Source organism: Nyctibius grandis, chromosome 29 (assembly GCF_013368605.1).
Source record: "Nyctibius grandis isolate bNycGra1 chromosome 29, bNycGra1.pri, whole genome shotgun sequence".
In the NCBI taxonomy this organism is placed as follows: domain Eukaryota; kingdom Metazoa; phylum Chordata; class Aves; order Nyctibiiformes; family Nyctibiidae; genus Nyctibius; species Nyctibius grandis.
In genome coordinates, this window is record NC_090686.1 from 1,663,786 (window position 1) to 1,691,753 (window position 27,968).

The following is a 27,968-nucleotide window of genomic DNA, read 5'->3' on the forward strand; positions in this document are numbered from 1 at the left end:
CCCTGAGCGGGTCCCCGTGCCAGCGGCCCAGCCACGCCTTACCACGCGCCGCCTACCAATCAGCGGCGGGCAGGGCTTCCCGCAGACCAATGGGACAGCCGCCCGACCTACCGCGGCCCCCGAGGGTTAAACCGAAGGCCGGCGCGCAGCAGCTGGCTGTAAGCGTAACCGCGATTGGTCGCGGTGACCCGCGCTGCAAGCGCCTCGCCGATTGGCCGCGCGGCGCGCGGGCGGGCGCGAGGGGGGCGGCTGAGGGCGGCGGGAAGGCTCGTCCTGTCAGTGAGCGGAGTGGGGGAGGGGCCGCTGACGTCAGGGCGCTCGCAGGTGATGTGACGTCACGGCACGCCGCGGTGAGGGGCGGGCCCTCTGAGGTAACACCGGGCGCTGCGCCGCGGTGTGGCGGCGGCGGGCGCGAGGCCGCTGGGCCTCATGTGGCCTCGCAGGTGGAGGCTGCGGCAGGGCCGCCGTGCCAGGTCAGTGAGGTCGTGAGCAGCGGCTGGTGATGGCCTGGTGTACACCCCCTGCAGGGCACGGTTGGTGGGCTGCTGGGAGCCAGACCGGGTGCTGGCACATCCCGTGGCATGTGGCATGGCCATGCCGGCGCCCTGAGCTTTTTCATGGCGAGATGGCGCCAGGCCACGTGCTGGGAGGGTGCCAGCGCACGGTCATGGCACTGCCAGCCATCAGATGGGGCCACCTCTGCTGCCTTCACCTCTTGGAGACTTATAGACAGTGCTCTTACCTCTGTGGCACAGGCTCACTGAGAAACCATCCAGATATGTAGACAGATACGGATCCTAGCTGTGGTCCTGGTAGGCCACTTGTATTCTTGACCCTTTCTTTCTGAGGATACCCTGTGGTAGCTGCAGAGGAACAGGAGACTACAAATACACAGTGGTGGTTTTGCTGGTACCCCATGGGAATATGAGGCACAAGACTGTAAGGAGAGGAAATTATTTTTACTCAGCCAGCTCATAATGCTTGCGAAGACCCGAAAGCACTTACTCTGATTTTCTGTTGCGGACTCAAAGGGGTGTTATGTCCTCAAAGTTTGTCTTTTCCTTTTTTTTTTAAATTGTATTAGTCAGTCTAACAGACGACCAGTCCTAATCCAATACTTGAGTCTGTAGAACAGTGCATTACAAAAAAAACCACTTTGCCCTGTAATATTTGCCCTCATTAGTATAGCTGCAAAGGTAGTACTCAGAGTACTTTTTCACTTGCTCTGCTAAATCATTGGCAGCCATGTTGTTTACGGGTTGAATGTTTAGTTGCTTCAGCAAAGAAAATGGGATCTTAAATAGGTTATTTTTAGGTTTGTTTTTTTTTTTTTTTCCCAATGAAATGGGACCAATAACAGATAATAGTGTCAGAGAAGGGCAATATTTACAAAAATTCTGCGCTAAAAACCTGCTATTAATTTACTGGCATTACCTTGCTTTTGTAATCATATCTTATTCTGTTTTTAAAAGCTGTAGAAAGTGGATTGAAAAATATACCTTCCAGCTGATGTAAGCTCTGTATAACTTTGGTGGATGTGAGGTCACAGCTATGTTGAAAAACTTTTTGAGTGTAGACTAGACAATAGTCTTACAGCACATTTTTAAAACAGGGTTAGTAACAATTTTCAGTGCTATAAATCAGTTTACAAATCCCTTGGGGGTCTTGAAGTGAAAAACGCTGTGCTGTTAGTATGACATATTTCTAATTGCTGTCAGAGAATTCCGATTTGTCTTGTTCACTTCTCTATTTCCCTCTGTGTGCAGCAAACGTAATCACTAGATTGTAATTTGCTTTATCTATGCTCTGCTCTGGCATAAGCAGCAGTAGCCAGTGATCTGCCGGTAGGGCCAAAAGCGAGCCCCGAGGGTCAGTGTTCTCAGCTGTGCTCTCTCATCCCAGATTCTCTGCTAAGGTGACAGCAGGTGATCCCTCTGAGCGTAAGCAGGCAGGACAGCTGCATCTAGTCAGCACAGATGCACAAAAAAGGGGCACTCTCAGAGGGAGACAACACTTGTATTGCTTTAGTTCTGAGGTACTGGCTTAAGATTTTATTTTTGGTTTTCTAAAAAGTTGTGTTTTTATTAATTAGTATACCAAACTGGTGGCATTATGGAGGGATCTGATGCTTAAATCCTTGAAGGTACCATTATTTGTGTTTGGAAATAGTCTTTTTCTCTGTGTAGTGGGAAAGGTAACGTAATGCATGTCTTTGTAGTCTAGGGATAAAGAAAAGGCAGTTCTTGCTTTTAAGAATGATTTTATTTGATTATGTTTAGAGAGAGATGCTTCTACTAGATGGAGTAAAACCAACACTGCTTGTTTTGTTTAAAACCTCCTCTTGTAGGTTCTAGTGCTCTGTTTCAGCTATGTTTGTAGAGTCATGTATTGAGGGCTTAATTTAAGTAATCTAAAATGAACTTGATTTAGATTTTACTTGGTCTTAATGCTGCTTTTTTTGATAATTGAATATGCTTGTGCTATCATTATTATTGCTATTTTTTAATTATTACTATTTTTACTTTTAAATAATAATATACTGTACAAGTGATATAGCTTCAGTTTTACTTTCTCATTTTATTCTAGCTGAAGTTGAGGAAAGATGGAATGATAGAATACTTGCACACACTTTCTTCTCAACAAGATAAACCAAGATACTGACTCTGCTTTCCTTTACTCCAGGTGCTCCTGCTAAAGAGACATGACTTGCCGATGAACAGAACAACAACAAAGTAAGTCTGAGTTGATGAGCTAAAAAATTCTTTGTGAAAAAAGGTTATATATGTGGTAGCTGTTGCAGGAATTATGCAGCCACCACCTAGTCCATGTTAGGAATTATGCAGTTGCAACTTTAACAGGGCTTGGCCCTAGGTTCCTGCTTGAAGATGGTGAGTCGTCAGTCTGATGAGTAAATAAGCGGTTTATTTAGCTGACATGCACAGCAGCTCAGTTGTGCTGGTACAGTGTTTCCAAATAGTTTAATTACCATCTCCGGTGCTGTGTTATTGAAACCCCCAGTACTCTCTAAAACACACTATTTATATCACAGAGTGGTTTGGGTTGGAAGGGACCTTAAAGACCATCAAGTTCCAACCCCCCTGCCACAGGCAGGGACACCTTCCTCTAGACCAGGTTGCTCCAAGCCCCATCCAACCTGGCCTTGAACACTGCCAGGGAGGGGGCAGCCACAATTTCTCTGGGCAACCTGGGCCAGTGTCTCACCACCCTCACAGGAAAGAATTTCTTCCTAATATAAGTGGTTTGCTTAATAACTGGCAAATGGCTAGTTTCTTGATGAACCCTTCCCGGTTTGTTTTAAATACTACTACCTGTGGCACCATTTTCTGGCAGGGAGATGGAAGTCAAATAGTTACATATCTATTAATTTCTTTTTTTGTCTTTCTGTGGGTTGTTTACCTTGAGCCTTAAATGTGAAACTTGCTGAGGAGAATACAGGAAATCCAAATCTGGCTTTAACGTTACCTGACAACTATGGCATCTGTTTATTTTTATAGCCCAACCTTCTTATTTCAATTGAATATCTGCTTAGGACTGGTGGATCCAGGTGCCAGACCTCAAATCTAGTGAGCATTAATCTGTGCTAGCTGTGTTATAACACTAACTTTTTACTCTTGCAATATTTTTAACTACCTTTCATTTGCTTGCTTGCTTGGAAAGCTTTTCTACTCTGATCTTAAGTTTCTCACAAGCGTGTTAAAACTGGATCACTTAATATCTGTCCTGGCTTTAGCACAACCTTGACTGACTGACAGTAAAATCAGACTGTATATAATTAGGAATTTGTGTATATATTCATATGGGCACATGCAGCTTGGTAGGGGGAAAGCTCTTTAGCATAATTAAGCACGAAGTTTATAACTTATGTCTGGATTTATACAGTTCTTAGTGCTGTTAACAGTAATCTTGTGTTTATTCTGAATACTAGTAAGAATTTCATAACTTCAATGCAAGCGTTGTTTCTTTGTCCATTATTTTAATGAATCTGGAAACAAGTAGCTGTCTTCCTGCATTTGTGATAGTGCTGTCATGGTGTTAAGAGACTTTGAAGTCATGCAGTGTGGATATGGTAGAAGTCTCTATTTCACAAATGGAAGGGAAGGGGTGTGATTAAGTGGGGAAGAATTTGAGATAAGTCCCTGAGGGAACATACAGAATAAACCCAGAGCTTGTGGTAAAACTTTGTTGTGCAGGAATAATGTTCTAGACCAAGTAACAAATAATGCAGGCTTATTCCTCTTGGTTTTTTTATTGCCTTCACATAACTAGCAAGTGATGATTGAATCTGCTCAAATGTAGGGTAACACAGCCCATGTGTACCTGGATAGCTTTACTAGTGAAGTCTCTAAAGCTGGAGAGCTGGGTTTGTGTTCTGATTCCTGAAACACTGAATAAAATAAGACTGAAGTAATTGGATGACTGATATGTCCAGGTACCAGCAGAGATTAATTTTTTTAGCTTAACTCATAAAGTTTGAGGTACTGAAATGAAACTAGACTTAAGTGAAAATTTTTTCTAATAAAATAGCATCTTGATCCAGATCTGAGGCTTGATTAGGAGAGGAGGTAGTCTAGAGCTAAAGGCTGTGAGTGAGAGGAAAAGGAAACACAGAAATCCGATGTCTTTTCTTGAAGAGGAGGTGAAAGATATTTTTAATTACTATTTGATAAAAATCTCTTTGGTTAGGCTACAAAATGGCATACAGAATTATAGTCTAGCTGAGCCGTGAGGTGGGACTGTCAAACTAGGTGATAGCATCTGAGTTTTGGACAAATGTCTGTAGTTTTGTCATTTGAGGTTTTTGGCCCTTTTGGTTTGGTCCTGTTGCTTACTTAGAGGAGAGGGAGGGCAAGAAGTCTGAATTGTCTTAATTGTGTAACATCAAGTGAGGAGGCATGACATGAGTTCTGATGTTGTCATGCTGTTACAAATAACTGTCCAAATTGGATAGGAACTTGCTTTCTTGAAGTAATTTAAACAGAATGAGTCTGAAGAAGCTTTAATTGTAAATGTAATGACTTACTTGAATGTTTCAGCATCTCAGGTGGCAGAATCTACCAAAAATAAACTGTTGGGAGTGAACTGTAACTCACTGATAGTTTAATGAACAAAGTGTCTGTCCTGCTATTGCAGGTTAACTGGGCATTCTCCTGGGAACTCTTCCTGTGTGGGATGAGGTTTGGCTCTGTGACAAGCTGTTCTCCTGTACCCCTGTAATTACAGCCTTGATGATGTTTGATCCCTAAAGGGACAGAGGTTTGGGGAAAGTTCCTGTGAATACCTTCTGTAAATTCTAAACCTGTGTTAAACTGGTTCCTGGTAACAGCTAAAACACTTGCCAGTGTGAGTTTTTGGGTTTTTTTTCTTCACACTTCTACTGATGAATTAATATTATCTGGTAATCTCTAAATAGCAGTAAAACTGGATCTAATTTCTAGTGGTCTGCAGTCAAGGCTTTTTTCGTCCCCTTAACTCCCTGGGTATGGCTTTTGCAGCTGGTGAACTAGAGGTGGTGTTAGGTTCTTAAAGCTGAGAGGCAAGAAAAGGGAAAAGGATTAAGATGTGCAGTTGGGGAAACAAGATATTGCTTGGTTTCCTCAAAGGTGAGATCCCTCTGAAGAAGGGATCCTCTGGCTCTGCCTCGCATAGGGCAGGCCTTGGAGAAGAATCAAGGAGCAGTTAGCTCTCTTTTAACAAAGGAGAATATAAACTCTTAAAACCTAGCCAACAGTGTAAAGAAATGGACGTACTTTCCCCCCTGCCCCCCTAAAGTGGGGTCAAGACACAAAACCAGTGAAGGGAGAGGGTCTACTTAAATAAGGCCAGGAGAAAAAAAATGGTTGGGGCATTGCATGAACTTTTGAAAGAAGACTTGCTTTTTGAGAAGTATGTTCAGTTACGACTGCAGGCAGTCCTGGTGGTAAAATCCTGACCTTAGTCACTGCTCTTGAAAAAAGTGATCAGAGGAATCGCTTGTGAACAGAACTGCAAGGCTGACAAAAAAAAAAAAGTTTGTGTTTAGTCTTTGAACTAAAGGGGAAGCTTTTTGTAAACTCAGAGAATCTTGGTTATACCTAACACAGCCACTTTTTAAAAGCTTTAAAATAGCTGAAGAATATTGTCACTCTTATTGCACTGAAGGGGGGAAGGTCGCAGCTGACTCGGCAACCGTGTCACTGGAACTGTTGTGAAACTTGGCTGACACTTGGCAGTTGTGTGGAGGGAGTGAGTGTGGGGTTACAGACAGAATTATTGGTTTGGAGGCTCTTGGGCAAACTGACTTGCCAGGACAACTGTTGTCAAGAGGAAACTTTTATCATAAAGAGATGAATTGTAGTTATTCCTCAGACTCGGAGGCTCAGCAGTGATGGTGCTAATGAGTCCTCAAAAAAGTTCCTAGTCTCAAACAAGCCATGTACTTTATTCATCAGAATAATACAAACTTTGTGCCAACACAAACTGTTCAACCAAATGTTTCCACAACTCTAAGCTTTATGATTCTTTCCTGGTTTTGCAGGGATAAAATTTATAGAATCAGTTTTCCGTTACAATTTGTTTCAGTGCGTGGCCAGCCATGGTATGGTGATCAAGGCCATTAGCAGTGAAAGCCAGGGCAGCTGCCCCAGGCTGGCCCACAGGTGTGCTCTGTGACATTAACGTCAGGGTCACTATAAATGGGAAAGCTGCTGGGGATGGGGCTGTTTGCTCTGCTCTCTTCTTTTTCCTTCTCCTCTCTTCTCAATGGTTACTATCCCTGGAGGGACTTGCCACCACTCTATGGGCTGAGTATAACTTTGTGTCTTTTGTGTTAGTATTGATATTGTTTTTTTTATTTTATTAAATCTGTTTAAATTTCAGCCCATGAGTCTCCCTCCTTTTCCCAATTCCCTTTCTCAGCTGGGGAGGGGTCTTGGGTGACAGAACAACTGGTTATTGTTTAGCCCTTGATGCGGGCTAAACAGAGATAGTCCCACAAAAATACTGCCCAGAGTCCAGCCATTTGTGTTCTTGGTGGTGTCTGTGATGTGACCTGTAGGGCCAGCTGAGAAGCTTGATACTTGGTGCAATGTACGTACAGCTCTATGCTCAAATCCACATTAGGCTTGTATTAATTTACAAACTACATATATAGAAAGATATAAATCTTTCCAGACTGATAAGTATCACTTAAAAGATGCAATACAGTGCTCTAAACATAGGACAAAGATTTATCCTTTCACTGTAATACATTTTACAGCAAATCTGTGTAGTGCATGCACTAAACAGAATTCCGTTTACTTCACTCTAGCCTGTATTTTTGTGTGCCACATTCCCAACCACTCGCAAGTAAACAGGCTTTTGAAAGGAAGCTGATGCTTTCTGGACCTTCTCTTTTCCTGGAAGTAACCGATAGGTTCTTGTGTCAGTCTTGCTGGAAACGGTTTTTGTGCTTAGCTGAGTAAGGAGGGGATGTCTTTGAAACTCTGTTGCCGTTTTCTCACGTGGGAGCACCTTGGCCTCGGAGCTGCATGTCTAAAAAGAGAGGGCGAGGTATTTTGGGGTTTTGCTCATGTTGGGTCTTGAGAAGTGAGAGTGAAAAGGGCACGAGGCAAGAAAACCGTCGTGTCTGCCTGGAATATGGAGTGGATGTCTGAGGGGGGGCAGGGTGCGAGGACGCGGGAGGAACTGCTGGCAGCCTGGGGCAGGAGTCTGCTCCCCCCCGGCAAGCGGAGGGGTTCCCGGGACTGTAACGCGGCCGAACTGTACCTGCTGAGCACGACCGTGTGTAACCTGTTCCCTCTGCGGGCTGTAAGAACTGAGGAGGAGGGCCCGGCCGCTGGCCCGGCGGAGGCACAGCAGGCCCGGCCGAGCGGGGCCCGCGCCTGGAGCCCTGCTGCCGCACTCGAGTCTCGCTGGCCGAGGCCGTGCTGCTGCCGTCACGCGTGGCTGCCCCAGCGTCGCGGCCCGGGCCCGCCCCTCCGCCAACAAAACAAACACGGCCCGGCCCGTGCGGCGGCCCAAGGGGCGCCCGCAGCCGCCGAGGCCGCCCCGCCCCGCGCCCGCCGCCGCCAATGGGGCCTGGGCCTGCCCGCCCGTGCAGGGGCCGGGGCGGGCCGCCGCCGTGTGATGCGGCTGTTGCGTGGCGCCGCCATTGGCCGGCGGCGCGGGGGGCGGGCCGGAGCGGGCGCGGCGGCGCTGGCAGCGGGCCGGGGCGACGGCGGCGGCGGGCGCCGTCCGGGGCGGCCATGAGAACAGAGATCTCCACGGCGGCGGCGTTTGTCACCCGCCTCCTGCGGGCCGCCGGCGGTATCGGCGAGGAGCAGCTGCGGCGCTTCCGGGAGCGCCTGCAGGAGGCGCTGCGCGGTGAGCGGGGGCGGCGGGAGCCCGCGCGGCGGGGGGGGCCCGCCCCGGCCCGGCCCGGCCGGTCGGTCGCCGCTGCCGCCGCCTGTGCCCCGCGAGGGGTCCGGCGGAGCGCAGCCCCCGCGGCGCTACAGGGCGGTGGGGCTCTGGGGCCGCGGTCAAGCTCCTCTTTGTTCCCTCCCGCAGAGCACTACAAGCACCACTGGTTCCCCCAGGTGCCCTCCAAGGGCTCCGGGTACCGGTGCATTAGGATCAACCATAAGATGGACCCCTTGATAGGAAAGGCAGCGGGGATGATTGGACTGAGCCACGAGAGACTCTTCCAGCTCTTACCCAGCGAATTAACTCTTTGGGTCGACCCTTTCGAAGTGTCCTATCGCATAGGTGAAGATGGGTCTATCTGTGTCCTTTACGAAAGTCCCCAGCCTGGTGGGAAGACGACCAAGCCGCTGGAGAGTAGGAACAGCTGTAAGGAGGAGTGGAGAACTGGCAGATCCAGCCCGTCCAAGAATTACAACATGATGACAGTTTCTAGCTAAAAATTGCTGTTCTTTGTACAATGATGTATGTATCCCCAGTCACATGGTAAACTTAGATGTAACTCAGATTTTTGGTTTCTAATTATTTTTTTCACTCTATAGTCATTAAAGTTGTGGTAGTACTGCCAAGTTCTTTGTGGCCAAGGGCTAATGTCTAAAGCAGTTCTTTACACTGCGTGTTACTTTCTGGACCATGTACTGTAAACGCACTGCACAGTCAGTTGATTGTTTTACATGTTTATATTTTCGAAGAAGTTTTGGCTATTTGTAATAAAAAGCAATATTGTAGCACTCTTTATGATGAATTTTAGTCAAGATTAGCACTTGGTAAAACATTCCTGAATTTGCAGAGCAATAACATGAGGGGGGGTGGGAAACACGTCTAATAAGCTGCACATAAATCTTGCCAGTGATTTGTCTGCACAGACTTCTCTCAGGGTCATGCAAGTTTGGCTGCGAGGCACAAATCACAAAAATAAGTCTTATTTTTCCTTCTTCAAAGCATGCATTTATTTGGTGGCTGGATTCCATCATGCTCCAACATTTTGACAAAAAGAATTGGGGAATTAGTTTGTCTTGTTATTTCTAGTTACTGGAGTAGAACAATAAAGGCTTGCTCAAACTGCTTTTGACTTAGTTTGTTCCCTCTCCCCCAGGCTTTTTACATTGCCCTCAAAGCTTACTCTGGCTATTTGTAATCGTCACAGATAGCTTCACAGTTAGAAAGGTGTAGCTCTGAATGTTCCTCTTTATTTCGGATCACCACAAAACATTTAGATGTGGGGAAGCTTGCTGGCTGTGTGTCTGAGCAGGGCTGAACAGTCTGTGTAGAGCTGTGTGGGTTTTTTTCAGTGTGTGCTGTGTCAAACTGAATGGAAGGAAAAGTACTCTAACATCTGATCTATTGCAAAAAATCTTTGAGTTTATTGGGAAATGAGGTTTGCATTTTAAACTTCAACTTAAAACCATCTAGGAAGTTAGAGTGAAACACTGACCATCAATACTGTGTAACTACCTTGACTTTTCGGGAAGGTAAAAGCCTGGCGTTGTGTTCAGTTCCTTCTCATTTCGTCAGCGTCTCTAATACCAGTTGGGTACAAGTTTAGTGAAAGTATGGAATACAGTGGGTTTGATGTAATAACAAAGCTTTATGTGGAGTCTCTTAGTGTTGATATTCTGTAAAGGATGCAATTTACAGAGCTTGTGATGCCTGTTCTAAGAAGCGGTGGTTTGTGCTCTAGCTATAGAAGACTGCATAGTGTCCAGCACTCCTGGTTTTCTGGTAGCCTGGTGTTCGAGCACAGTTGAATATTTGATGAAAGAGAGCTTTGTGTTAGTATGTCAGCAAAAAAACCCCACCTTGCACTATGTCAATAACATGGTAAAACACACAGCAAAGGAAGGGGCAGACTGGAAAGGGTGGAACTCCAGTGTGCATAGAGAGGTTTTTTACTTTATTTGCGTTAGAAAAGGCTGTGGCTTCTTGCTGTTTGCCTTATTAACTGGGAGGCAGGCTTGTCTAGTAGTATTTGTTTAATCAGAATAAAATGCGTAGTGCAATTTTATTAGTAATTAAAACTGTAAAAATTGATGGTGTTTCTAGTCTGTCATTCCAATAAATAAGTTTCTGGGTTACTTTAACAAATGGGTGTTAAAGGTCTTGTGGCAAATTTGCCTTTTTATTACACAAGATTGAAAATCAGTTCCTGCCACATTGTTTTATTCTCTTAGGAAGATAGTAATACTTTTTTTCTCTGATAGAATTACCTGCACTGAATATTTATTTCCTTAGGACCTCTAAGGGGATGTATTTGACACATTTGTCAGTAATTGAACAGAATAACTTTAAATCTGCTATGGGTGAGATGCCCTCTTTGATTAAATTTCATTTGAAAGATAATTGGCCTTGCTGCACATCATATTAACAGCCTATCTGAAAAGATGTAGTACGACGTTTTTAGCTTAACTGGATTTTTACACAGCAGTAAACACTAAGTGCAATTAAAGATGACTTGGGACATGGGGTATGATTTCCAGCTGCTGGGTGTGGTTTGACATACAGATAAGAAGTAGGGTACAGCAGGTTTTCCAGATGTTCTTTTCTTGCCTGGTGTTTCTCTGTGTAAGAGTAAAGAAGAGCCTGGATTAACCCCAGCCACCGTGGATTCTGTTGCTTCTTATTTATTAATCCTACCATATTCAATGGGTTGTTTCATATGTTATAATACTTTGTCTCAAGTATCCTGTGCTCTCTGCGAGTTTGATACTTATCATTAAATGGGACATTTTTGTTAGGGTAATTCAAGTTCCATTTCATATACTTAAACCACAGGCATAGAGTTGAAGCTGCTCTGCCCACAAGCAGGTGGAGGAGACTGGGGAGCTTGAAGAAATCCCACTGAAGCAAATACTTGAGCTGCAAGTAAATACACTGTAATATGTCTGTGACATCTAGAACTACATTCCATTGCTTTAAAAAAAAAAAAAAAGGCAAAGACCTACTAACAGCACAAAGGCTGTTCTGAGGGAATGCCAGGGAGGCTGTTATTTGGAGGAAGGAGGTAAAATTAACTTTGCATTTTCCCTGAAAGGTGATAAGAGTTTGGCTTGTTTGTTGTAATGGCGGAATGCAAAACTGATCATATTTTAAATTATGTGCTTGTCACACAAGACTGACTGTATCTGATCAGTCATGATTCAGAACAGAATGGTTTGGATTCTACAGGAAAAATTATTGCATGCTAGCTTCCTTGAAGCAGTAAAAATATATGGAGGAAGCGTATATTTGTTTGTTCTCATGCCTGTTTGTATAAGGATGGGTTAACTGCTTGATAAGTAAAGCTGAAGGAAGAAGTATAGAGAAAAAAACATATTTACTTGTTTCTCCAAAACATTCCCTTGCCACAAAGACAACATTTGTCTGAGTTGTAGAATCCAAAGGAGACAGAAGGTCCTGTTAGTTTATTATAGCCTGACCACTTATGTACAGCAGTTCCTGTATATTGCACCCCTGACTCGTTATTGGCACCTAAAAATAGATGGCTGTATAGTTTTGATCTGAAAACTTCAAGAGATAAGGGTATTGTCTGTGTTTGTTTCAGGTTCTTTTACATTTAGTGTTAGGTAAGTTCAAATATGAAATTTGGTGTGTTGTTTTAAGTTTAATTTCTAAACATTGGTGTCCATACTTCTTTATCCTCAAGATGAAAGGCCTTTTAGTATGGCCTCTTGTATGCACTCTATACTGCAATCAAATTAAGTCTGTTTTTTTTTTTATTTAAAGGATTAAAAAGATTAAGCTTTTCAAGTTTGAGCATAACTTTTCTTTTAACTGGGATTTAAATGTGTGCTTTCTGCAAACACTCAATCCATTTTTTAATATGTGCCTGAGAATGAGTTCTCGAGAAATGAGTGCAGTGAACCAGCTGAGCCGGATCACACTGTTCCCACCATTATGTGCCATTCCACCAGCACTGGCTGTGCTGGGATTTTCACTTCACTGAGAACAATGTAAAATTACTTCAGGTCTAGTACTGACATAATTGCTAAATATGAGGTCTTCCACTTAACTCATTTTTAATTCACATAATGCATTCTTCACTGGGTTATTTTTATTTTGTCTGGGATGCCATGGTTTTAGGTGAAGTGCCCTATAAAAGCCTAAGTAGTCAGTGTTACTGCAATTACTCACACAAAGGACAAACTCCAGGTTTGTTTAACAGGTTTTCTATAAAACCATGTTGGCTGGCATTAATGATGCTGTTCTCCTTTTAATTTTACTTCTTATTATGAAGTGAATTAATACTTCATTAATTAATCTTCTTTTTACATTTAATCCATGCTAACTCTCCTGCAATTATTAGTTGTTACTTTTTTATATCGGGACACCTACTCTAGAGAAATTTTCTAGTTATTCCCACATGCATTGGAAATAGATCTCAGGGTCCTGCTGATGTCCTGAGGCTGTTCTTGTGGGCATTTTTCCAGACCTTGTGGTTATGTTTTCCCTTATGAAATTCTAAAAATTATTTTCTTGATATTATCTGGTTTAGTCATAAGTATATTGGAAGTATTTCATTATCCTCGTATAGTACAAAGTTATCTGCATTATCAAATACAGATAGGCAGTATTTATTGAGCACTTAAGAGCTTTTTGCCTCACTTTAGCAATTTTACCATCTTCATCTTTTCAGTACTAGAATTCATTTATGTGCCAATGTATCTTCAAAAGTCATTGCCTTTGTATAGCTCTTTTTCTTCACTATTTTAACCATGGATTTTCCTTTTTTTTTCCTTTTTTTTTTTTTTGTTCCTCCCTTACTGGTAAGGGGTTTGACTCAAAACTTTGATCTCATCTTGATTTCTGCCTTATGTTATATCAGTGCAGCATCACTACAGTCATCAGTTTGGCTTTTTGCAGTTCCTCCAGGCTGACGCATATTGCCATGGCACAGTGGGAAGACTTGTATTGTTGGGTTAATAGCGGCATTCTGGTTCTTGACTAGTAAGGTTGATACTTTTTACTGTCACCACACTTACTTTTTACAAATTATTTTTTCTTGTGTTGCCAGAATCACTCTTGATAATTTTTGTGCTGTAAAAGTACTAGGCCCATCTGTTTTCATTGTTTTTTTGCTGGGGACTGAATTTATTCCAGTAATAACAAGTGCTATTTTGCTTTCCATTATAAGGCTATGTAAAATTTTCGTTGAGAACTGCTGATTTTAGCTTTTAATTTAGGTAACTTCTTGGGGGGGGGGCAGTATATTTTAATTGAAATGGAATCTGCTTGGGAGAGTGACTTTGCACTGTGAGATTCAGCTGCCCCTCGTTTGCAATAGTGTGACTAATAGATCTCTAAAAAGTGTCAGGAAGCAATGAGAATGCAAATTAAATTGTGATTTGTGATAAACTTGGTTTTATCATTATTGGTCCCCAGATTATTGATGGTAATATATGTATAGCCTCATTAGCAGAAGCAGCTATATAGTATCGGTTATTCTCCCCAGTGGTTCTTAAAAATCCAAAGAAACAAAAACTGTAAAAGAAGATAAATGTCTGTTTGGTTAAATTAAACAGCAAATCAGTCTTGAGTCACTGAAAGACAGTTGCAAATATCTCTCCTGATAAAATAATTCTGTTGTGCTTTAGTAGGAAGAAGAAAAATTGTATCACAAAATGGTTCTGTAATGTTTCAAGCAAACCTCTTGTGCTAAATAAATACACAGCTTAGAATAGTAAGTTTGTAATCCTGGAGATAGGCCAAGTATGAAAGTTTATCTTTGAAACTGAACACACTTTCTTTTAAAAGAAAAATGCATGTATAAAAGTATAAATACAGTCTTTGATGCCGTGATGTAGCAGCTTTGAATATGAACTTTCTAGAGCATAAACTCTTATAAACTTTATTTGTAGTTCAGTAGTAGCAAGTACAGTCAATTTTATAAAGCAATTTTTACTGTAGAGTTTTTGTGACCGAACTGTGATGTTTGGGATGATGCAGTGTAGAGCACAGTTATGCAAACTACTGTTAAATTGATCATCTTACACTGCTGACATTAGTGACTTTGGCCCCAGATGACTGATATTACTTCTGTGTACCATTCCCAGGATGGTCTGCTACATGAATGAAGAATGAACAAACATGGAAGAAAACTGAGCAAAAAAGGTAGGTTGTACGGGAAAATACTTCTTAAACTGTCTGAACACTGAGCCCTGGTTGTTCCAGTAGTTCTAGGTAGTCAGAAGAGCATGCTGCACAGAAGCAAGGTCATCGTATCATCAAACTACTAAACTTCATTTTACCCTGAGTGCCAACATGGAACTTGCTTTCTTCCACTGGGGCTCTGAGGAGGAAAGGAACTTGCCTGTTATTTATAAATATTTACAGATATTCACAAATACTTAGAAATTATATTATTTGCAACACCTAAGCTTTATTTAGCATGCTGCATATAGGTGAGTAAAATACTAATCAGTATTCCTAGTGTACAACATCTTCATATGCAATTTTATTTTAATAACTGTACATATGTATGACATGAATATGCAATTGACACTTTGCAGTAGTCCCCTACATATTATTTATACAGCATCATTATCATCAAAATAGTGTTACGTGATTGTTCCTGTTGCAAATGTGCAAAATGAGGGTTAGATTTGGATAAAGGTATATGTAGGAATGATGGAAAAGAATATAAACTATAGTGGTTTATGCTTTTATATATTCTTGGAATGGATTACAACAAAAGCTTAGACTTGCCTCCTCTTACTTGGGTGAATTTGGATTATCATGTGTTGTTAGGAAGACTGTACTTCTAAGGTTGCAGAAGTATAAATGAAAACAGAATTCTAATGTGTATGATGAGATAACATTTTATTTAGTGCTCAAAATAACGTGTTACTCATACAAATCCTTTCTTCTGGGAAGTATGCTGGGTTTTTTTTCTGGATATACCAGAGGTCATCAAATGCACGGCCTGCTTGACAGGTTGATACAATGGTTTTGTCAAAGGGTTTTTTCTCTGGGGCAGGAAAAAGATGTACAGATGTGTTGGGAGAGGGTTATCTTGTCCTTTTTGCTCCACAGTGTGATGGGTTGATACTGAAACTGAAGGCGTTGAATATTTTGATGTGGATTGTGAGCTATTTTTTTCCAGTGATTCAAGTATGCTTGCTAAGACATCAGTCGAGTAATTAAATACGTACTTGAATTTAGTAGTAGTGCTGAGCATTTAAGGTGGAATTGGGTATTTTCATGGACGGAGGTTTTGCTGAACAGAATTAGTTCGGAATCATGAACTGCAGTGTTTATGGAACACTTGATTTTATCATTAGTCTTTTCACTGGATGATGTTTAGCTAATATCTCTGACAGTCTTCAGATTTTTGTTTCAGTGACTCAATGCTACACATTTTAAGTAAGAGGAAAGTTATTGCTTCTGTAGAAGTCAGTAGAATTACTTCCATGTTTAACATTAAAAGCCTTTTGACTTGGGCCTAGATAAACTTTTCAAGCATGTGCACTGTTTAATGGAGTCCTGTGTATTGGCTTCATGGAGCTCCTTTTAGTTTCTGAAGTATCAAATGAAGATTTAATTGTAGCTGAAACCTTAGCTGTTCTGTCTGTGAGTCACTTCACCAGCAAAGAAAATAATTTTTCTGTGTCACAACTGCATGTGTGCGCCATATGTCTTGATGGTACATTGAGGGAAAGCTGTGTGTATTTTCTAAAATAAACACAGAGTTGTCCTTTTTTCCACAAGTCTTTTACATTGATTCTTTTTCTAAAGGTGTTCTAAAACACAGAACATTGAACTCTCCATGCAATGAAAACTGAAATAAGAAGTCTGGGAGCAAAAGTTTGCTGAAGTTAAAGGGCTTCTTTTTAGATGTGATCCCGAGTAGGCTCTGTATCCATCTCGGTTTACGTGACTAGAAATGAGAAGAAAAGCACATACAAGACAACTTCTTGTTGCCCTCTCCTCCTCCCTTCTTACCTCTCAGTGGTTTCTCTGTCATTCAGATACTCTTTTCTCATTAAATTTGCTAAACCTTTGCGTCAACATGAAATGAAAAGAGATTAATGCTGGTTTATTGGCAGACATGGTGTCTTGACGACAAATGTAAGAATTTGGAATAGTAACCAGCTCTGGGTTAAAAAGGGAAGATTAACCCAGAGCATTTCTTTCCAGCCTTTTTTGAGCTTTTTTGGTTTTGTACCAGATTGGCGAGTGTAACACTATAGAGTAATGTACCTTTTGTATTCTGTTCTTGGTGGCAATAGTATTTTAAGTGACCTGGAAGTTACTTTTGGAAAGAGAATTATCTGTTCCAGTATCTCTTCACAAGGATCCATAGCTGAGAATATTGAGATCTGGTGTCAGCTTTGTTAAATAAGTGTGGGGGGCAAACAATTATGCTTTTGGAAAAAGTTACCTGTAACATATTCAGCACATCAGACAGGATCCTAAAATGCCATATACATTTTTTTTCTATACCTTCTGCTAATATGTTTTAGAATATTTGCATTTTTTACAGCAGTTGTTTCCTTTGTTGAGTACTTCAATATTTCTGAAGATTGGATTTTTTAGGGTAGCAGTGCTGGGTTATCGCTGTGTTCCAGTGATGCTGGAACAGATAATTCTCTTTGCAGAAGTAATTTCCAGGTTATTTAAAATACTATTACTGCTAAGAACAGAATACAAAAGGTACATGACTGTATAGTGTTACCTGGTGTGGTTCACTGCCTATAAACTAATTATTTTACGTTGCTGTAATGAACTACATATTTTTACTGCTTCAGACACCTAACTAAAAAATTAAAGCTAAAGCTGGAGTTCCATTTTCAGCAACAGCATCTAAGCTTTATGCTTGTATCTACAGCTAGTTTTATTCTTACTTAAAACTGCTAGTGAATTAGTAGCCCTAAAATATATCCTTTGGCCTTTTTCCGAGTAAGTCTTTTTCGTTTATAATACCATCGTCACCTGTTTAGTTCCCAATTTTTAACCTTTTTTCACAAGTATATGCTGAAGTCTTCAATTGTCATTTGAATATCTTTTTCTTTGAGATTCATTGAGTTGCTCTTATCTTTCCCTCTGTCTCCCCAAAACTTGTAAGGGCTGTTTTCGTATCTGAGCTCATGTGGTTGTAATCAAGCTGTTCTCTGGGTTTTCCAGTATTATTCTTTCCTGTGTGTGTCACATCAGTGATGGCTGTTTGTTATGTAAAGGGTTACCATTTACAGGCTGTAGTCCTGTGTTCTGACAAACATTTCACTGTGCTACTGGAAAACTTGTATGCAAAATCTAAAGGTAGTTGCCCCTTTTATAAGAAGACAAAGCTGGGGAAATTCAGGCTCTTCTTGAAACTTAGAAGGGCCTTTGGGAAATGTTCATGAACTGGAAGGAACACGTGGGGGAAGCGTAAAAGCTTAGAGGATAAGATCTGTATGTTTGTCTTTTTACTTTGAATGATTATAGAGTGATCTTTATACAAGGATCTTCTAATAAATCATTTTAACACCTCTCAGGGATTCCAGGTTGTCCAAGAAGGTTAATATATGTATAACTTGTATAGCTGTACAGAGCACAGGTAAGTACTGGTTAGGCTGTGTTCCTTTTTTGAATAATTTCTGTGTGCAACTTCTGGTGAGTCAGATTTTGGCAGGTAATACAGGTTGTGCCCGAAATGTCATTTTCCCCTTTGAATCAATATGGATCTAGTCTCCTGTAAAGCGTCTTTACACAATGATGTTTAATAGTGTTGTGCCATTGATAAAGAATTAGTCATGGTATGAGTTTCACATCATAATAAATTACGTTCTAGGACTAATCTCTGAAACACAATTTGCATGCAAAAATAACGGTTCAGGCTTATGGCCTTTGACGTTCTGCACGTTTCTTGGTTTTTTTGCTTCTGTTTCCCTTTCTTGCACTTTTTAAGTGCGTCTTTATAGCTGCCATCTGTATGCTCATTCCTGTTTTAAGTTTTTCCTTTTCTTTCCATTGACTTTTAACCTCTTCCTGTGCATCTAAGGTCTCCCATCTGAGCATAGACATTGAAAGAGAGTGGCCCGAGTTTCAGAAGTGTTAAGTGAATGCAGAGCCTTCTGGTTTGAATGGGAACTGGAACCAATCAGCCCTTTGAAAATGAAGGAGATCAGTCTTGTCTAAAGGAAGTATGGAATTGTGAAGCCAAGGTAATTTAAGTAACCTGAGTGACGCATGTTCTTTGAAATACTTTCTGCAATCAAGATAATGGAATAATGACAGAGTCATTACAGCTTTAACTTTGGCAAAATCAAATTATGTTAACTTTAGACCAGTATCCTGAGGGAACAAGAGGCTAACAGACCACACAGGGATATGATGGAAAATACTTATGCATAGGATCCCCTGGCCTTGGCAAGTAAGGAAACCTGTGTGAAGTGACAGCTCATGGACTGCTCAATGGATTACATAGTTCTCTCCCCCAGAACGTTTCTTTGGTGATGTGCTCTCTACTCCTTTTGCAGAGCACACCTGGAAATATCTGTTCATTCTCTGCATTTGCTTCTTTCCTTGAAAGGGCCCCCACACGTTCATCCCGCTAGGAGGTTCTGCAGCAGTGCTGGAAGTACAGTTTCATAATCAGCTTGATCTGGTCTGAGAATGAGCTAGCAACAAAACGGCTAATCCTGCACTCCCCACCGGTTTTGGTTGTGTTCCCATTCCTTCTTTAATGATGACTGGGGGACTTGTGTGGCTATGCAATGCATCACACTGCTTTGCTGAGTCAACTAAAGAATTAAAAATAGTATTTTTAAAAAATAAAAAAAACCCAACCCACCCAAGAAAACCTAACCATCCATTTGATGAATAATCTGCTCTAATCATGCCACATGGATCTATATGTGCTAAGGGCAATGTGAAGAGAGGACACGTCCAGATTTGAAAAGGAGAACAAGATCACCCTTTTGAGATAGCATAGTGTTTATATTAGCTTCTCTGCTTGCGAAATGGCATTGTATCTGTGTTTATGTGTTGGAGATGACAGATAATCTGAGGTTTAAAGTTTGAGAAAAAGTCTCTTGAAAATACAGGTTCTGTTTATTGATTTCAATCATGTTCATTCCAGTAAAGTGGGTTGGTTCTTCAGGGGAGTTGATCAGGGTGGGGGGGCAGCGAGGAGGAGCATTCATTTTGTATGCTGCTATTCAAATACAGAGATCACTCCAAAATTATTAGCGCTACAGTCAATGAAATGTGGTGTGTATGAATTTAAGGAATTATGTCTTTTAAAGTATTCGATAGCTGTGTCAGGGAACATAAATCTGAATTTATCAGTAAGTTGTGCAAAAGAAACTGCTGCTCAGTCCTTCCGTACCATCCCGAGATACTGTATGCAGTTTGGTGTTTCTGGGTACAAACTGAAACGTAATGTGTGAGCGGTTTACGTCAATTTGTATTTTATCTTCTGGAGACCTTGTACTCGGTGAACTAAAGGTTTTAATGGGGAAGGCTTCAAGTTTTTTCCACAGAAGTGCAGTGCCAAATGATGTCAGTTTAGCTGAAAATCAGATTTATGTACGTGTTTTCTTCCGTATTTAAAGATGATCCTGCAGGGCTTGTGTCAAAAAGAAGTTTGATGTGCTCTCCTTTAACCATTAATAGGTCCAAGGACTAAACACAAGGTTAGGGTATGTTTGTGATATGAGACAATAAGGTGTTATCCCAGGGGCAATTGTATGTTGCAAGAGGGTGTTTGATCATGAGCGAATAGTATAACATTAACAGCAAAGTATCTGCAATAAGAAGTGTTCGCCTGTCCTGAGAGCAGCAAAAATACTGCTTCTACGTGACTCCTGACCAGGGTGCCGAGTCTGCTCTGGTACTTTGCTTTCACCTCTTTATGTAAAGAGCATTTGTTTCCCAGTCCCTGGTATGTCACTTAATACAAGGCAAGACCTAAAAGCTCTTTATCCCTTCATCTTTCCTTCCTTGCCTACAGGATTAAAGGCTGTAAGACCAGACTTTAAGGAGGTGCTTAGACGGAGTTGGTCTTGTTCCATTCTGCTTTCATACCCTGTCAAAGCTACTACGATTTCACCATAGCGTTCTGCTTTAAAGACCTCCTACAGTTTCTAACTAGATCTTCTTTTCCATATATTTTCTCTTACTGGTCCCAAAAATTCACCACAACGCTTTTTCTTTTGTTTGTTTTTTTTTGGGTTGCCCCTCCTTGGTAATTAATTGTATTTTTGTTCACAATAAATGTTCAGGACTCCTGTGTGTGGAAAACAGTATTTAATTATCTTGTCTGTATGTAAAAAATATTGTCTGTCTTGGCAATTCTTAGGAGTTCTATATACTGTATAGAGAAGTTATTTTATGCTGTGGCTGTAACTTCATTTTCTTCCTCAGACTGTATGTAGCAATTAAACCTGTTAGTAGTTATAATGTCTGTTTATTCACGTCTGCCGTTATTGATGGCTGGGTAAGTTTGTGCAAGCTCTTGTTTGTTAACAACATATATGTGGCTTTATCTTCATTGACCTTAAGTCACCTTTCTTGCCACTTACAGTCCTATTCCTGAAGCCATTGACTTGGTTAGTTGCTAAAGTATTTTGCTGTGGTTCGAAGTACCACATAGACTTTCTAAAAAATCCATCAAATGGCACGCTCCAGTCCTGTTGTAATCTTTTTTTCTCTGTTGGGTCAGTGTTTCTTAGTCAGGCAGAGATGGTGAAATGACAGCTGGAGCATGAGATTTCTAGTATGTGTATGAAATTACATCGATAAACCATGGATTCAAGAAAAAACTATGGCATGGAGCAGTGTTATCATCCTGATAATAGAAAAAAAAATCAAAGCTTTAAAATTTTAATGAAGTGTGAGTTACATAAGTATACTCCATTTTGATGGTCTGAGTACAATAAAAATATAAAACTGTCAGGTAGTCTTATTGAAACATGATAATTGCACCTTTTGAAAATGGTGCGATAGTTTAAAGAAAGTAGTAGCAGTATTTTTGTAGCACAATTCCATTGTCATATTATCATGTCCATTCAATATTCTTGGTTTCACTGCCTTGAATTTGTGATTTTTTTAAACCTGATTTCTCCAGGCAGACATTTCTAGGGCCCAGGATAGGGTCTTGTGTCATGCTTACTCTTTTCATAAAGAACAAAATGTCCTCTCTTTTATAGAAGCCTTTCATTTTAGGAAGCTGGAGAACTAAGATGTAGCTATTATCACAAAAATCCTTCTTGTAAGCTTACAAGACGTTTGTATTATTAGCACCTAATTTTATTATGAGTCTCGAGTAATGCTCTCTTTTTCCTCAGATCTGGACTACTGAACTTTTTATAGCCATCAGACTATTAGTAAGAAATACTTGCCTGCTACTCACCCCCCCAGTTGAACAAGTGAACTGTTTTTACCATTTCGTTCTCATTCCCTGGTAAACTTAAAAGACAGCATGTGTGAGAGTGCAGTGTTGACAGCTCTGGGGCATGCCTGGGAAAAAGAGACAGCAGAAGTTGGGAGGGGACTCATGTTTTGGTGGGCTTTGGCAGAGTCATGATCTGTATAGCAGGCATGGCCCAGGGGAGCTGGGAGGAATAAACTGAAGCTGTGAAGTCAGTGCCATAGTTGAAATGCCATTTAAAAACAAGCAAAACCTATAGATGTGGGATGACAGAAGACAGGGTGGGAAGAAATTTTATATTAACGTATTGTGGTCTGTCTTCTTCATGTAAAGAGGCAGGATGGCTATTTTCTCATTTTTAGTTGCAAATCTGTTTGACAATAGCCTTATGTGTCAGTATTTTACTAGCTTATTCTTAAAGTCATATGATCTGTCACTTTATCTTTTATTTAAGAATATCTGCACAGTTAAGTATAGTGTACCCACTGATTTAAAACCTATAGATTATTTAAAAGCATAGCCACCCGATGCAGTTATAGGACCCAGAGAAAAAGAAATGTATGTCAGGCCTGTGGTGCTCTCCTGACTCCTTCACGTTCCATCAAAAAAGCAATGGTGAGGGGATTAAGTGGGAGCTGTAGAACTGAAGGTGTGATTACCTCACGCGTTCCTGATGCAGTTTTAAACTAGCTTATTTACGTGCTAAAATACCACAGAGCACCTGGTTGTCTACTGAGATCCTCAGAAGGATTTTGAAGGTCGCTGAGCTCTGTGCTAGCAGTCCTCAAGGTAGCTAATTAAAACCAACCCAGGTATGTCTACACAAGCTGTAGTTACACCACAAGACATAGCCATGGTGGTGGAATTCCAGTTAAGCAATACTTCAATGTCGGCACAAAAGCTTAAGGTATTTCAGTTCAAGCACATTGTAGATAAAACTTTAAATGAGTAATATTTAACAACTGATAATGCAGAGAGAAAGAATGTTAACAGGCTTTTGCCCCTCCAGTTTCCAAGTTTTACTGATGTGTGTTCAGAACAGCCCTGCAATGTGTGCAAATGGTGGTTCTGTGCTGTGGAATGCCAGAGAAGGGGAAGCGGGGAGTGACGTGCTAGAGAGAGGGGCTGCCTTAAAACTTGGGTGTTCACAGTGTGTTTACCCTTGCACGCAGAAGCTCTACTTTATTTCTTTCCTCTGTAGATGTACATTTTTCAGAAGCATAAAAGAATAGAAAATTAATCAACTTGCTATACTAGCGTTCCTTTTAAAATTGAGACAAATTAGTTTCACCATTGCAAGAAAATACATTATTTGTCTTTGTATTTCTCCATGTAAGCCTAGTAAGTGTCCACATACTATTTCTCTGAAATACAGTTAATTTTTAATGCAAGTATCATAAATACCACAATCTTACCTACAGTCCTGAGTGAAACTTCTTTATAACACTTTTGGTAAGTCAGGATAGTGTGGCAAATTCTCGTGTGTTTTATATATCCACTTGTTGTTACACAACATGTGGAAACTTTGCAAACACAGGTGACAGAAACATACTTTAAACATCCCTCTGTCGTTATTTTAGTATTTATGAAATGGCCAAAGGAGCAGGGATTCACATTTCCTTTTTCATGTAGGCACATATAGGATAATGTTGAATAAAAGGGAAAAGTTAAGTGCTTATCAATCACTATTTTGGTAAAAAGAAAGTATAAATCATTTAACCCCCATTTTTTTAAAAGTTCTAGTGAAATTAGAGTATAAATGACTTAAGTTATAGCACCACATACATTTAAAAGAAGGATCAATGACTCATTGCAGATTTATGTAGGTTTTATTTTCAGCCTTCTAGGTGCATCTTCACTCTCCTTTAAAAATAAAAAGGCATCATTTTCTTTGCTTTGACTTTTTAAAAGACTAATACAGAGTCAAATTTGGCTACTATCCAAATTATACAAATGTTCATTATACATAGGAAAGCCTGCAAGTGTTTAGTTCCCTTCTGATGTGTCAGTTTGGCTGCTGTCACGGAGTGCCTTGTGAGGGAGAAGGGGGGAATTCCAGAGCGCCCTTCGTGATGATTTAAAAATGGTAATTCAAGGGTAAGGGTTGCTGTTTGTAGTCAAGACTTGTAGTGATAAAATTGACTGGATTAAGGGATCTAGAATTTAATCCTGTATTTGTGGTGGGGAATTTGGGTATTTAGATAACTTGTCTTAAACGTACTGCACGTATATAATGTGTATATTCACTTAGAGCTGTGTGTTGAGGCACCTTGTGAAACTACGTTGAACTGTATTGATAATGGTAAGGAAAACGGCTTCAGGTTTTCATACATTTTTGAAGAATGTTACATGTACGTTCATACTGATGCTTGTAACATCTCTGTTAGGTATTTGAAAGACTGGGTGTATTGAAGCACAGAAAGTTATTCAGAGACACTGACTACAAGAGTAAACATGAGAGTTGCTACTTTTATATGTAAGAATTCTGTAACCTTAAAAACACCCTTAGCAGGGAACAATGGACCCAGAGGTAAAACGGCGCCTTTTTGAGTGTGTGATGACCCGAACAGCCTCTCCTGCAGGTGCAAACTCATGTTCTACCCTGCGGTATCTGAACGTGCCATCTGGGCAAGCAACGCAAGGGCGCATAAAAGCACTTCGGGTCTAGGTTGCCGTTCCCGGAGGCAGACGCCTTTCCTCCCCGCAGCTCTGCTCACCGGCCTCCGAGCACCGGCCCCCGGCGGGGGCAGGACGGGAGCTGGGCTGGGCCGGGCCGGGCTCTCCGCCTTCCTGCGCCGCGCACGGCCCCCCAAGGGAGCGAGTGCCGGGGCCGGGAGCTGGCAGCGGCGGGAGGGGGGCGGCAAGGCGCCGGGGTGCCTCAAGGGCCTCTCCCGGGGCCCGGCTTCCCGCGCCCCCTCCCCGCGGCCCTTCCCTTCTGCCCCGCTCAATGATGGCGGCGGGCGGCGCTGCCCGGCGCTAACATGGCCGCCCGGCGCGCGCGCGGCGGCCCGGCCCGGCGGAGGGCGGGACTTCCTGCGGCGGGGCGGCGCGCAGCCGCGATGGGGGAGGCGTGAGCGCGGCGGGCCGGCGCCAGGCACCGTCCGCACGGGGCGCGGCGGCGGCCCGGGCCGGGCATGGAAGTGGAGAAGATGGATGAGAATGAATGGAAGTACCACGGGGAAGGCAACCAGAGCCTCGTCGTCTCCCACTGCCAGGTGGGGAGGGGGGTCTGCGGGCGGGTAACGGCCGGCGGCGCGCGGGCGCACCTCCCCCGCCCGGGGCGCCGCCGCGCGCCCTCAGGGCCGGGGTGTCCGTAGGCCGCGGACCGGCCGGCAGGGCGGCGGTGCCCGGCGGCCCGGCCCCCGCCCGGCGCGGTGCCTCCCCAGGCGTGTCCCCCCAGGTGCTCGGGCCTCTCCCTCGGCGGGAGCGGCCGCCCGGCCCCGCCGCCCTCCTCGCCTTTCTCTCCCGAAGTAGTTTTCCGTTCCCGTCGCGGGGCCTTTGCGCGCCGCCGGGAGCGTGGGGGGGGCATTGTGCCCGTCCGTGGGGAGCGATCGGCAGGCGTCTGCCTCGGTGCCCCCTGCGGCTGGGGTGGGTTTGGCGGTGGCAGTCGTGGAAGGGAAGGCAGCTGATGGCTGGACAGCTGTCCTCGGGGCCCGGCGGTTGTGAGGGGAACCGCTGGAAATCTGTCATAGTGTGAGCGTAAGGGCGGCAGGAGAGAGAAATCGGGAGAAGAAATATTTTTCCTTTTGTCGCTGACTCTTTTTCTGTACAAGAGTTTGGACACTTGCTGCAGTGCTGAACTGGGACTGCAGAATGCAAGTTCCGATTCCGGCTTGGCCGTAGAGTCTGTGTGAAGGGGCCGGTCGTTTCTCCCCGCTTCCATTTGCCCTTTTTTTTTTTTTTCTTTAATTAATTAAAAAAAAAAAGTGAAATAGATTCAGCATTTTGGTGAGCAGTAACGGTTAAATGAAGCTAAACCCAATCAAGCAGATTCTGTGTCAGTCTGAAAAGCATGAGTTTATTTGGCTGTTGCTACTGTATTCTTGCCGCACTTGTATGTATGTTATTTACTTAATATATTGGGATACGTGTGCCTTGAAGGAGTTTATTCTTTTTCTAAAAAGTGCTCGTGGCTATTTTTTGCCTTAAAAATGTATTTATATTTCTGTTTAAATTCTGCTGCAGCTTTGCTACAGAACGTTCTTGATATTTCATAGATCTAAACCCAGGAAAGCCAAAATGATAAAATGTAGGCTTTATGTGGAAAAGAATCCACAATAAGAGCTGAATCCCGAGAACCATTTTTTAAATGTCTAAATGAATGACTGAAAATACTGCATTCATTTGATGTCTGTTTTCTGGTTTATAAGCATAAACTAGATGTAAAAAATACTAACAATTGTCAAGTCTGAGAAAATACTGGAAACCTTACAGTGCACTCCAAACTTCAGGAAGGGCAATTCTGTGGCTCTCGTTTCTTCCTTCTCTTTCTTTATATAAAACATTTTTTTAAAGATATTTTTGCTACAAGAAGAAAGCGCATGATTTTGTTTCCTGTCTAAATTTTAGCTTTGAAAAAGACAGTTTAAAAAATACTTAGTCACTGGATGATAAGGGATCAGGATACGTAATGGATTAATAGTGACGTAATTGTGATATCTTTAAAGACCTGGAAACTGAGGAAGTCTGCCAGAGGTTGAGAACAGTTGCTGAGTGTGTCAGTTCTCTTTTTAACAAGATGCTATAACTTTAAGAAAGAGTAAAAGTGAAATAGATATTATTTTTCCTTTATAGACAGCTTTGAACCAGTAAAGCTTCTGTCTTAGAGCTTTATGTCTACTGATGGTGAACTCTTGTAAAATTGGAGCATATAAAATACTGTTTAGATACTAACTAGTTAAATACTAACTAATTGTTACTTTGTACCTCTTACAAACCAGACATACTTGCATGATTAATCATCGTTCTTGTGATGTGATGTCAAGTCATTCCCAGGTTTGTGTGAACAGAACAGCAGCATAACTAAGGCAGTGAATTTCATTTTAACTGTCCTTGCTTCATTCTGTATCTCTTTAGTTCATGTTTTTTGTGTATAAATGCTAGTGGGAGGGATAGTGATTTGGTTGTGGCAAGGGAGACATGAATGGATGCTCAGATACAAGTGCCAGGGTTGTAAGTGAGAGGCCGGGGTGGAACTGTGTGGGTGCTTGTTTCCATGTTCTCCCTTTTGATGTGCAGTGGTATTTTGGAATGCGGGGAGGAAGCTTGTCCCTGTCTCCGTAGGTCTGAGCCTCTCTCTCTTGCTGCTTCTGGAAGATCTGAGAAATTTTACAAAACAAAACAACAAATTAAAAGAAAATTTATCCCTGTCATTCTGGAGGAGGAGGGCATGAGCTTCTTTGCCCTTTATGAAGTAAGATCCAGGGAGGTTTGTTTCAACTCCCGCCTCTGGACTGCTCTTTGAAGCACTGATAACAGGGACTGTGCAAGTTCATGTGTCAAGCACAGGGTGTTTGGGCTGGGGTGAGCAGGCAGCCTGGATGGATGCTCTTGATCTTGGTTGTGTGCAGTGTGTCTGGTTGGCGGGTGAAGAGCAAGAGGAACAAGGTGTGCCTCAGCAGTTCATGGTGCTCTCGTGTGTTTAAGGCTGTGCTGATTTCTTTGGTTTGCTCTGCTCCCTGTACCTTTCCCTTTAAGACATGAACATAACGCACTGTTAATCCAGAGTCAGTACAGTACCAGAATTAAAAACTTGGTCATAAAAAGCCACATGCCCAACAGCTAGCTCTGCTAGTGATGAGCTGGTAAGCCCTAGACGCAGGCAACACGCAACTGTTTTTTCCAGTGCCTTTGCGTGGTGGCTTATAGACAAAGGTTTGTCTGACAGTCAGACTTTGGCATTCTGTGGAACATGTGCTGTTGTTCCGGTGAAAGTGTTGTAAAGTACTGCTTGATGTGCTGTTTCCTCTTACCCGTTATTAATCCTGCAGAATGCAACAGTGACGAGAATCTGTCGGTGTGCCCGCGCTCCTGCAGCCTGCGGAACGCCGTACCGAAAATGAGCGGCTGAAATCACTGCAAATGCATCTCTGCTCCTCATTTATGCAGTTGAGAGGACTTAGGCAGGGCATGGTCTAGTCAGCACATCTCTTCTTACAGT

General features: G+C 42.2%; 2 protein-coding genes across 5 annotated transcripts in view; both read left to right on the forward strand.

Moving 5' to 3' along the window:
- Positions 1–292: 292 nt before the first annotated feature.
- The window catches only part of IPPK (inositol-pentakisphosphate 2-kinase), a 59,171-nt gene continuing 31,495 nt past the window's right edge, over positions 293–27,968 (forward strand). For 2 of the 4 annotated variants that reach the window (XM_068419900.1, XM_068419901.1), the window contains exon 1: positions 24,876–25,023. In XM_068419900.1, coding sequence (XP_068276001.1) covers positions 24,943–25,023 — 81 coding nt within the window. In that variant the 5' untranslated portion in view covers positions 24,876–24,942. Of the gene's footprint in view, positions 325–386; positions 474–2,682; positions 2,733–14,507; positions 14,566–24,875; positions 25,024–27,968 lie in introns of those variants that run through there. The other 2 variants (XM_068419903.1, XM_068419902.1) reach the window with 2 other exon arrangements.
- LOC137674522 (protein BTG1-like) lies at positions 8,205–9,519 on the forward strand. Its single transcript, XM_068419941.1, has 2 exons — positions 8,205–8,361; positions 8,545–9,519. Exons 1-2 carry the CDS (start codon positions 8,244–8,246, stop codon positions 8,895–8,897), a joined length of 471 nt encoding a protein of 156 aa, XP_068276042.1. The 5' UTR covers positions 8,205–8,243; the 3' UTR covers positions 8,898–9,519.

Bases quoted from the DNA above. Each gene is read 5' to 3' on its own strand.
- LOC137674522 (XM_068419941.1), top strand. From the start codon at position 8,244: ATGAGAACAGAGATCTCCACGGCGGCGGCGTTTGTCACCCGCCTCCTG. The intron at 8,362-8,544 runs GTGAGCGGGGGC...TCCCTCCCGCAG, and splicing joins CCTGCAGGAGGCGCTGCGCG to AGCACTACAAGCACCACTGG.